This window comes from Rhinopithecus bieti, unplaced genomic scaffold (assembly GCF_001698545.2).
Source record: "Rhinopithecus bieti isolate Rb0 unplaced genomic scaffold, ASM169854v2 scaffold_23816, whole genome shotgun sequence".
Classification (NCBI taxonomy): domain Eukaryota; kingdom Metazoa; phylum Chordata; class Mammalia; order Primates; family Cercopithecidae; genus Rhinopithecus; species Rhinopithecus bieti.
Window position 1 is genome coordinate 1066621 of NW_016811019.1, and position 12412 is coordinate 1079032.

At 40.7% G+C, this 12412-nt stretch overlaps 1 protein-coding gene across 1 annotated transcript in view; it reads left to right on the forward strand.

The window, feature by feature from the left end:
- Window positions 1–12412, forward strand: part of FAM228B (family with sequence similarity 228 member B) — a 56213-nt gene that overhangs the window by 20515 nt on the left and 23286 nt on the right. Inside the window, 3 exon segments of the mRNA XM_017893360.1 lie at window positions 411–493; window positions 7522–7609; window positions 7704–7860. Coding sequence (XP_017748849.1) covers window positions 411–493; window positions 7522–7609; window positions 7704–7860 — 328 coding nt within the window.

Below are 12412 nucleotides of genomic sequence, written 5' to 3' on the forward strand. Positions count from 1 at the left end.
AATTACAAAATAAATAAATAAATAATTTGGACTCTGGTTTCAGGACATATTTTTCTTTTGTTCTGGAACTTGATTATTTGCAAAGCTCTAAAATATAGCTGTTCATCTAGATTTTTTAAAAATCTGAGATGTTTGACTAGTAAGCATTTAAAAACAAATTCCCAAATCTTTTAGTGTTCCAAAATTCTTTATTAAAATCTTACAGATTTTAAGTAGATTTCTTTCTTCACTATACCTTATTGGTTGAATAAATTAAATTTCAAATGTAGCCTTCTCTTTCTTTTTGCATTTGTCACTGATGCCGCTTTCAAGCATAAGAATGATACTGTGTGTTTGACTCTCAAGTCCTGATATGCTCAAAATTAACTGTGCACCTCTTGTTCTTCTGTGTGGTTTTATTTCCTTGCTATAGGGAAATGCATTTATAGAACATTATGATCCAAAAGAGTATGATCCCTTTTATATGAGCAAGAAGGACCCCAATTTTCTGAAGGTAGGGTAGATTTCTTTTTTAACTTTGGTATTATGTCTTTAGTTGTTTTGAGCAGCCCTAATACATGAGCAGTCCTTAAGTGACTCCCTAGAAGTGGAGTAACATTTTAAGCATAGTTTCCCATCGCCCGATCTTAGAAAGGAACAAAAAGCCAAAGGCCAAAGTAAATTAAATCTCCATAAAAGTGGAAAATAGGCCGGGCGCGGTGGCTCAAGCCTGTAATCCCAGCACTTTGGGAGGCCGAGACGGGCGGATCATGAGGTCAGGAGATCAAGACCATCCTGGCTAACACGGTGAAACCCTGTCTCTACTAAAAATTACAAAAAACTAGCTGGGCAAGGTGGCGGGCGCCTTGTAGTCCCAGCTACTCGGGAGGCTGAGGCAGGAGAATGGCATAAACCTGGGAGGCGGAGCTTGCAGTGAGCTGAGATCCGGCCACTGCACTCCAACCTGGGTGACAGAGCGAGACTCCGTCTCAAAAAGAAAAAAAAAAAAAAAAAAGGTGGAAAATACTGGATAATGATTGGGTAATAGGTAGCGTTTAAAAATTCCATAGACTTTTAAATTTGTTACAAAAGTAACACATTTTCATGATAGGTAAATAAGTAAATTGATTTTCAAATTGAGAAAATAAAAAACCGCCGGGCACGGTGGCTCAAGCCTATAATCCCAGCACTTTGGGAGGCCGAGACGGGCGGATCACGAGGTCAGGAGATCGAGACCATTCTGGCTAACACGGTGAAACCCCGTCTCTACTAAAAAATACAAAAAACTAGCCGGGCGAGGTGGTGGGCGCCTGTAGTCCCAGCTACTCGGGAGGCTGAGGCAGGAGAATGGCATAAACCCGGGAGGCGGAGCTTGCAGTGAGCTGAGATCCGGCCACTGCACTCCAGCCCGGGCGACAGAGCAAGACTCCGTCCCCCCAAAAAAAAAAGAAAAAAGAAAAAACCAAAATTCCATTACCCAGAATTAATGCATTATGATGTTAACTCATTAACAGTTTTCTGTATATCTATCTAGATTTCTTTCTATATGTGTGTATATATTCACATTTTTATTTTATAAGAATGGAGTTACATTTGGTTTTATAATGGGCTTCCCCTCCCTCAATAGTTTATTATTTGCTTCTTTGTCAAAATATAAATATATAATTTTCTTCATTGCATGGTATTCTGTTACTAATAGCAGAATTAATTAACCTTGCACTGAAGGATTAACCAAGTCTTAGGGTTTTTTTCACATTTATTTCATCTTCGCTGCTACTGTATGAGGTAAGTCACAGATGAGACAAGTGAGGCTCAGGTCACTTGTCAAAGTCACCCAGCTGTAAATAGCAGAGCACAGATGTGGTGTTTTGTTTTGTTTTGTTTTTTTCAGACAGAGTCTCACTCTGTCACCCAGGCTGGAGTGCAGTGGCGCAATCTCTGCTCATTGCAACCTCCACCTCCTGGGTTCAAGAGATTCTCCCACCTCAGCCTCCTGAGTAACTGTGATTATAGGCATGAGCCATTACGCCCAGCTAATTTTTGTATTTTTAGTAGAGATGAGGTTTCACCATGTTGGCCAGGCTGGTCTCAAATTCCTGACCTCAAGTGATTTGTCCTCCTTGGCCTCCCAAAGTGCTGGGATTACAGGCTTGAGCCACTGCGCCTGGCCTTATCTTGTATAAAATGTTGTTTTGAAATATGTGTACATTGTGGAATGACTAAACCAATGAACATACATTGCCTCACAAACACTGGCTTTTTTCTAAGTGAGAACACATAAAATACTCTCTTTGCAATTTTCAAGAATACAATACCTTGTTATTAACTATAGCCATCATGTTGTACAATAGATCTCTAGAAAAATTTTATGACAGCTGGGCGTGGTGGCTCATGCCTGGAATCCCAGCACTTTGGGAGGCTGAGGCGGGTGGATCACCTGAGGTCAGGAGTTCAAGACCAGCCTGGCCAACATGGTGAAATCCTGTCTCTACTAAAAATACAAAAAGTAGCTGGGTGTGGTGGCATGCACCTATAGTCCCAGCTACTCAGGAGGCTGAGGCAGGAGAATCACATGAACCTGGGAAGTGGAGGCTGCAGTAAGTCAAGATTGAGTGCCACTGCACTCCAGCCTGGGCAACAGAGTGAGTGAGATGCTATCTGGGAAAAAAAAAAAGAAAGAAAAATTTTATGGCTGAAAAAATATAATCGCATTGCATTCAAGTTAATTTAGTGACACAAATTATTTTAAAAGGTTTATTGCACATATGAAATAGATACCATTTTTTTTTTCTTTTTTTTTTTTTAGATAGAGTCTCACTCTGTTGCCCAGGCTGGAGTGCAATGGTGCGATCTCAGCTCCTGCAGCCTCCACCTCCCGGGTTCAAGCGATTCTCCTGCCTCAGCCTCCCGAGTAACCGGGATTACAGGTGCACACCACCAGGCCTGGTTAATTTTTGTATTTTTAGTAGAGATGGGGTTTCACCATATTGGTCAGGCTGGTCTTGAACTCCTGACCTCGGGATCCTCCCGCGTCGGCCTCCCAAAGTGCTGGGATTGCAGGTGTGAGCCACCGTGCCCAGCCTAGATACTATTTTTTAAAATGGTGTTTAGGGGATAATTTTTACCCTTTTTAGAGAGGTTTTATTAGAACTGGTATTGGCCCTCACGTGTGCAAATCAGTGAGAAGTCCAATATTAATTGTTTTTTGAGGCATTCAACCTTGAGTTGTACCGTCATGCTGTGGGCTTGTGTCATCCTACAAAATGGTCCCGCAGCCTCCCAGTTCTTGATGGGGCACATCTCTGGTCCCAGGTCCAGGTTGTACTATGGTTGTTATTCCTTATGGTCACATGCCGTAGCTCAGGTGCTGGCCCCATTTGTAGACCCAGCATTGCTGTTCCATGTCTTCAGATCCAGGTCCTTACCCATGTCTGGCAGAGACTCCACCTGAGAGCGTCTTGGGTAGGCTCCACAGGCTGGCGTCCTGGTGTCTTGCTCCGTACTCTTTATGGACCTGGCACCTCCCAGACCCTGCTTCTGAGCTGCTGCAGGGTCTGTAAGCTTGTCCTTATTCTCAATTCTGGGTTATCAAGTGGAGATATCCAATGTTACCTCCTTTCCCCCTTTCAATTTCCCCAGTACAGAAAAGGTTCATCCTGCCTCTTCTTTCAGCAGTAGGGCTTGAGATGGCCCAGAACACCTGACTTCATACCAACCCAAATGACCCTGTCTATCTTCCTTTCCTGGGAGTGGGACAGATCTGACTTTAGGAACATAGAGGCTTGATTCCTTCCCTTCAGATGGATCTTAAGCATTTCTTTGCATGTACTTTGTGCAGCTCTACTTTAAAATTATTAACTTTACTAAGTCTTGCTCCTTGAGTACACATCTTTTAGATATTTTTTGTGATGAAATAGGAGTATGCGAAGAGCACTTCTGCTGCATACTGAAATATGGAGGATTGCTTGAATTGTGAGCTGAACTGGCTGCTTTTTAAAATTTCTTTCGTGAAACACCATTTTTACCGAAAGAATGACTTGCAAACTATGGTTAGTAAGTCTTGGGTATTTGGCAGATATTTTCTGGAAAATGAATGAAGTCAGCTTGTCACTTTGAGAAAAACTACTGGCAATATTTGTTGCCAATGATAAAAGGTGAGCTTTCAAGCAAAACATTTGGAATTTTGGAACACTCATATTCACCATCAGAAGTGTGACAGTGTCCCAATACTCAAAAGACTTTACTGATGAAATTGGTAATGATATTAATGAATGTGATTCTTTGATATTAAGTAATGAAATGTACAAACATTTGGAAGATCTTGCATAACTCCATGATCCAATTTCCCCCCAAATGTTACAAAATTATGCGTTGAAAAAAGATTCATTCGAAGTGCAAAATAGACTAATGGACTTAGTAGAAGAGTATGAAAAATTCATAGATATGGTTTCAAATTCCACATTGTAACTAACCTTTAAGAAACTATCTCTTACTGAGTTTAGGTATAATATCAAAAACAAATATCCACAATGATCTTACAAGGCTGTTAAAATACTCCTACCTTTTTCAACTACATATCTCTATATGGATTTTCTTCATATACGACAACTGAACAAATCTCAACAGATTGCTTGCAGAAGCAGATGTGAGAATTCGCCTGTCTTCTATTAAGCAAGACATAAAGAAGTTTACAAAAATGTAAAACAATGTTACTCTTCTCAGTTTTGTTTTATTTTGGGAAATAGAGTTATTTTTTGTAGAAAATATGTTAAACAATAGGCATGTTATTATTTTAAAATTAATAAGCAATTTAAAATTTTCTGTTTTATTTTCTAATATAGTAAATATCAGTAGATCTAAGCCATATACACAAACGTTATTTGGATATAACAACAACGTTTTGAAATAGAATAGTTTCAGCCGGGCGCAGTGGCTCACGCCTATAATCCCAGCTACCCGGGAGGCTGAGGCAGGAGAATCACTTGAACCCAGGAGATGGAGGTTGCAGTGAGCCAAGATCACACCACTGCACTCTAGCCTGGCAGCAGAGTGAGACTCTGTCTCAAAAAAAAAAAAAAAAAAAAAAAAAAAGTTTCAGAACCACTGGGTTATAATACCTCCATTTATGATGTACATGTGCTGTCAGTAGAGATAGGAGTCTCCGGACTTATAATTGTTGATAAAACTTTAGATTTTTCTTTATTTCTGCCTTCAATTTAAAACTTCAAATTTGGTCCAGGCACGGTGGCTCATGCCTGTAATCCCACCACCACTTCCACCACTTTAGAGGCTGAGGTGGGAGCATGGCTTGAACCTAGCAGTTCAAGACCAGCCTGGGCAACATAGGTAGACCCTGTCTCTACAAAAAATTTAAAAAATTAGCTGGACATGGTGGCGCACACCTGTGGTCCCAGCTACTTGGGAGGTGGAGGTGGGAGGATGTCCTGAGCCTAGGAGGTCGAAGCTGCAGTGAGCCACTGCACTCTAGCCTGGGCGACAGAGCGAGACCCTGTCGGAGAGCTTCAAGAGGACTGGCTTGAGGCATCTGACACTTGCCTCCTCCACAGAAGAACCAAAATAGAGAGTAGAAAATTGTGCTTGGAACATGTCATCTAAGAGGAACACTGGAATTCCACAGAGAAGTGACAAGGAAACATCTAAGGTGAGGAAGGAGAGGGAGGTGAGGCAGCCTGCTTGGCCGTGAGACTAACACGGGGGATGCCTGCAGATGGAGAGGGCTGAGGTGTGAGCAGCTGGCAGCAACCTTGCTGACTTTAGCACGGGGGCCATGGCTCACTTTCTTGTGCCCAGAGGACAGGCCCCACCTGCAGCATCACCTAGGCTGAAACATACACTCCCTAACTGCCTGCCCATGCCTGCTGCCACTGAAAGCAACCCCACCCTCCGCAGCAGCAGGGCCACAGCACAGCCACCAGCACCCCTACCCGAGTACTCTGCAGGGGGCTGGGGGATCGCCCTGCCTCATCCACCACCGTTGGCGAGAGCCCACCAGCCTGCTGCTACCACCACAGCTGGCACCCTCTTGCACACACCAACTGCGGGTCTGGAGACTGGCCCACGCAGCCTGTTGCAGCCACTGCCAACACCCGTGTAGACCACTTGGGAGACAGAGGGTTGTCTCGTCAACTGCTACTGCCATTGCCCATGCCATGACTGCTGCCCAGGGGTTCAAGAACCTGCTCATCCACCTGGCCCACCATGGCCACTGCATGCACCCAAGCAAGCCACCTGGAGACCCAAGAACTGGCCCACCTGAACCTGTAACACCAGTACCAGTGTATACTGCTCTGAAGTCCAAGAACAGGCACCCTCAGCCTGCCACTGCTACTGAGGCTGGGGACTGGCCTGCCTAATGTCCCCATCCCCAGCAAAGCCTCACCACATCCTCCAATAACTACCCTAAGCCACCGAGGAAAACACAGACACCACTGACACTGTTTGCAGCCAAAGAAATCATGGAGACTACACTGCTGCACGCACCCAGGATCAAGGCCAAAGTGTCCTACCCATCCAACACCATAGACACATCTCCAGGAAGAAGTCCTTCCCTGTGGAAGCAAATCCAAAAAGCAGGAAGAAGCCTCCATTACCCCAGATGCGCAGATGTCAATGTAAGGACACAAGAAACATGAAAAAGCAAGGCTCTGACACCTCCAGAGGAGCACAGTAACTCTCCAGCAGCGGAGTCTAATGTCATTTAAAATTTGATCTGCTCTTCGCATGTGAATATGTCACATACAAATACCTGAAAATGATAGCACCTTTTTTTGTTCCTTTTTACAGCAAGTTAATATTTTCTTAATATTTTATGAGTAGCACTCTTCATAACTTCTGTAAAAGCAAACTTATACTGGGCAGTCTGATCGCCGTTTATTTTGACTGTAATAGTCATGATGTGTATTATAACTACCCCTGAAAAACTAGCCTGATAGCATGAGAAAGATACATGGGTGGCCTTTTAAGCTCATGGTAGAATCTCCCTGACTAGGCCTAAATGTGAATGTTGTTGTTCGTGAATCCTGTTTTCATATGTAGAACTGTCATTTTGATATTGATAATTATGGCCATTAACATAGATTCAGTGCTTCCATACCTTGGCTCACAAATGATCTATATTTTGAATAACTTGGTTAAGTTTTCAGTAATGTTAGTTATGTGTTGATTATCAATGTTAGGGATTAAGATGAATATATGGATATAGTTTTTCTTTTGTGCATGGGAAAGGAATTTTTTAAATTTGGGAACATATGATAACAAAATAATTTTTGAAGATTGAACCCACACTTTGAAACAAGAGCTAACTTTGTCTCTTTGACTGGAGGGCCTTAAGAGAGGTATTGATATACCCCCATCTCTTTGTAATATATTAAACAAATATAATGGTAAGCCTGCTATTTGTAAATACCATATTATTTACCCTTCCGGCATAAGAGCCATCTGTATGTGGATGCTTCGAATAGACTGAAAATGTTTACTACTCAGACTTGCAACTCAGTCCTTACACAAGTGCCTCTCTTGTAGGTTACCATCCCACCATTTCGTGACCCTTTGAAAAAAGCACAATATGACAAAGATAATGAAAAAAGAACTCTTCTTCAGTGTGAGACTGGTACTTAGTTCCTGATTGTTATATGATTTCATAGCCCAAGAACAATGGCAGTTGCATTTAAGGATGTTAATTTAGATTTTTATTCTTCCTGCAGGCAAAATATATTCAATAAAAGAATTCAAAGAAGTTGAGAAGGCTCAGCTGCATTCCAGATTCCCACAAATTTCTAATTCAAGGCACTTTATGACTCCAAATGAGTGGCTGAAACTGCCTACAAGATACATAGAAAGTGAATTTTGTAAAAGGAGAAGGTAATGGTTAATATACTAGAAATTATAGAACCTTTTGGACTTTGAAAATTCTTGAGACTGTTATAAAATTTGTCATAGTTATGATTTTTTTTAATTTTCATTTTTTAAAAAATCTATAATTCTTCCTTTCTCCGTATGTGATGTTTCTTTTTTCTTGGGTACTTTCAAGATTTTCTCTTTCTCTTTGGTTTTCCTTAGCTAGATTATGATCTGTCTATATTTGTTTTTTTCTTTCTATCTTAGTGTTCTCTGAGGTTCTCATATGTGTGATTTTATATCTTTTATTATTTTGGGAAAATTCTGGACCATTATCACTTCAAATATTTCTTATTTCCTATTCTCTCTGCTTTTTTTCTTCCTTCTGAGACTTCAATTATATGTATATTAGATCACTTGATGATGTCTCACAGTGCCATAGCTCTTACTCTGTTCTGTTTTTCCACTCTTTTTTTCCGTATTTGTTTTCAGTTGGATGATTTCTGACTTGTTTTTGAGTTCACTGTTCTTCCTTAGCTGTGTCCTGTCTGCTGAAGAGCCCATCAAAGGAACTCTTCATCTTTGATATCATGATTTTCAAATTTCTAGCATTATTTGAATTTTTAGATAGTTTTTATTTATTCTGAAATTCTTCATCTATTCATGCATATTGTCCACCTTTTCCACTAGATTCTTTACCATATTAATTATTTAAAACTCCCTATCTGGTAATTCCAACATTATGAATCTAGTTCTCTTGATTGCTTTATCGCTTGACAGTGGCTTGTTTTCCCTTGCTTTTTGTGCATGTCTTGCAATTTTTTATTGAGTGCCAGATGTTTGATGTAGAAGAACAGTGTTCATGGAGTATTTATGTCTAGAAATAGATATGCCTCTTCTTCTGTCAAGCATTAGTGTGGAGGATTAGCCTTATCTAGTTGGAGTTGAGTTGGATTTGGGTATTGTTATTGCTGTTGTTACCTTTAGTGTACCACAGGCTTGAATACCTCTACTGGTTGGGCTGCTTTTCCTTGTGCTTAGAATGGGGGTGGGGTGCCAGAGGGATTTTCTCAAGTGTTTCTGCTCCTTCCTCAGTTTTCAGCTATCCATGCAAGCTGGCATCATAGAAGTGGAGGGGTGTTCTCTCCATGCTCTTGCCTCTCCCACGGGAGTGTACCGCTGTTGCATGTTGCTTATTGCAAGGCTCCTGGTGGAGGCAGAGGAATATCCTATGTTTTTCTCATGGAGCTTCAGTTTTAGGCAAGCTCTGTGTGCTTAGGCCTCAGGAGCAGGACTTTCCTGTGGTTCCTTTTCCTTATCCTTGTGGCAGCCAAACTTGACCTTGTATCTGTGGTTGTTCTTGGATGGCAGTTTCCTGTCTGTCTTCCAATGACAGCAGATTTCTGCTTAGTATAGGAATAGGAGTCTTGATATCTTTTTTTTTTTAAATTTTAATGTTTGTAGGTACATAGTAGGTATATATATTTATGAGGTCCATGAGATGTTTTGATATAGGCATGCAATTCATAATAATCACATAATGTAAAATGAGGTATCCATCCCCTCAATGATTTATTCCTCATGTTACAAAGAATCCAGTTATACCCTTTTCGTTATTTTAAAATGTATGTTAAAGTATTACTGACTATAGTCCCCTTGTTGTGCTATCATATATGAGGTCTTACTCATTCTTGCTATTTTTTTGTCCCCATTAGCCCCATCCCTACTTACCCTTTACCCTCCCAATATAGTTCCCAGCCTCTGGTAACCATCCTTCTGCTCTCCATCTCCATGAGTTCAATTGTTTTGATTTTTAGATCCCACAAATAAGTGATAACATGTGATATTTGTCTTTCTGTGCATGGTTTATTTCACTTAGCACGATAACCTCCAGTTCCATCCATATTGTTGCTAATAACAGGATCTCATTCTTTTATATGGGTGAATATTACTCCATTGTGTGTGAATACATTTTCTTTATCCATTCATCTGTTGATGGACACTTAGGTTGCTTCCAAATCTTGACCAATGTGAACAGTGCTGCAACAAACATGGGAGTGCAGATATCTCTTCAATATACTGGTTTCCTTTCTTTTGAGTATATATGCAACAGTGGGATTGCTGGATTATGTGGTAGGTCTATTTTTAGTTTTTTGAGACTCCTCCAAACTGTTCTCCATAGTAGTTGTACCCATTTACCTTCCCACCAACAGAGTACAAGCATTCCCTTTTCTCTACATCCTTGCCAGCGTTTGTTATTGCCTGACTTTTGGATATAAGCCGTTTTAACTGGGATGAGATGATATCTCATTGTAGTTTTTTTTTTCTTCTTTTTTTGAGACAGAGTCTTGCTTTATCGCCCAGGTCAGAGTGCAGTGGCCTCTACCTCCCAGGTTCAAGAAATTCTCCTGTCTCAGCCTCTTGAGTAGCTGTGACTACAGGCACATGCCACCACACCCAGCTGATTTTTGTATTTTTAGTAGAGACAGGATTTCACCATATTGGTCAGGCTGGTCTCAAACTCCTGACCTCAGGTGATCCACCCACTTTGGCCGCCCAAAGTGTGGGATTATAGGTGTGAGCCATTGCGCCCAGCTTGTTGGTTGATTTGTAATAAGGCTTTTCTTCTCTCAAAAATCTAATGCCATAGTATTGGTTTCTGTGTGCATTGGGAGTGTGAGCCACCGCGCCTGGCCTGCTTTCTTTCTTTTTATTTTTTGTAAGTCTGTTGTTAGTTTTTTGATTTGTGGTTACCATGAGGCTTGTAAATGCTATCTTGTAACCCATTATTTTTAACTGATGACAAGTTAAGACTGATTGCATATACAAACACACAAAAAGAAAACTAGTGAAAACTTTACACTTTAACTTTGTGTCCCTGCTTTTTAACTTGTTGTTGTTCTTCTTTGTGTCTTATTGTACTATTTTTTGAAAAGTTGTTGTAATTATTTTTGATTGGTTCATCATTTAGTCTTTCTATTTAAGATAAGAGTAGTTTACACACCACCATTGCAGTGTTATATTATTCTGTGCTTTTCTGTGTGCTTACTATTACCAGTGAGTTTTGTATTTTGAGATGATTTCTTCTTGCTCATTAACATCCCTTTCTTTCAGATTAAAGAACTCCCTTTAGCATTTCATATAGGATAGGTTTGGTGTTGATGAAATCCCTCAGCTTTGGTTTGTCTGGGAAGGTCTTTGTTTCTCCTTCATGCTTGAAGGATTTTTTTTTTTTTCTTTTTCTGGATAATACTATTCTAGGATAAAAGTTTCAGTCAGCACTTTATTTCTTTCTTTTCTTTTCTTTTGTATTTTATTTTAGAGACAGAGTCTCACTCTGTCACCCAGGCTGGAGTGCAGTGGCATAATCTCAGCTGACTGCAACCTCTGCCTCCCAGGTTCCAGTGATTCTTGTGCCTCAGCCTCCCGAGTAGCTGGGATTACAGCTGTGCACCACCATACCCAGCTAATTTTTGTATTTTTAATAGTGATGGAGTTTCTCCACACTGGCCAGGCTGGTCTTGAACTCCTGACCTCAAGTGATCCACCTGCTTCAGCCTCTCCAAATCCTCAGATTACAGGCGTGAGCCACCATGTCTGGCCATGTTAGCACTTTAAATATGTCCTGCCACTCTCTCCTGGCCTGTAAGGTTTCCACTGAAAAGTCTACCGCCAGACATAGTGGAGCTCTATTGTATGTTATTTGTTTCTTTCCTCTTGATGCTTTTAGGAGCCTTTCTTTATTCTTGATCTTTAGGAGTTTGATTATTAAATGCCTAGAGGTAGTCTTCCTTTGGTTAAATCTGCTTGGTGTTCTATAACTTTCTTCTACTTGAATGTTGGTATCTTTCTCTAGGCTTGGGAAGTTTTCTGTTATTATCCCTTTGAATAAACTTTCTACTTCTGTCTCTGTCTCCCCTGTAAGGCCAGTAACTCTTAGATTTGTACTTTTGAGGCTGTTTTCTGATCTTACAGATGTGCTTCATTGTTTGTTTTTTTCTTTTGTCTCCATGAATGTCTATTTTCAAATAGCCTGTCTCCAAGCTCACTAATACTTTTTTCTGTTTGGTCAATTCTGCTATTAAAAGATTCTGATGTATTCTTCAGCATGTCAGTTGCATTTTTCAGCTCTAGAATTTCTGCTTGATTTTTTTTTTTTTTCTTTTTGAGACAGAGTCTTGCTCTGTCACCTAGGGTGGAGCGTTGTGGCGCAATCTCGGCTCACTGCAACCTCTGTCTCTCGGGTTCAAGTGATTCTCGTGCCTCAGCTTCCTGAGTAACTGGGACTACAGGCACCCGCCACCACGCCCGGCTAATTTTTTGTATTTTTAGTAGAGATGGGGTTTCACCGTGTTGGCCAGGTTGGTCTCGAACTCTTGACATCAGGTGATCCACCCGCCTCAGCCTCCCAAAGTTCTGGGATTACAGGCATGAGCCACTGCACCTGGCCTCATTATAATTTTTGGTGATTTTTTTTTTTTTTTTTTTTAGCTCATGAGCTATCATTAATGCTAGTGTTTTTTTTGTGTTTTTGTGTGGCCCCAGACAATTTTTTTTTTTTTTTTTTTTTTTTTTT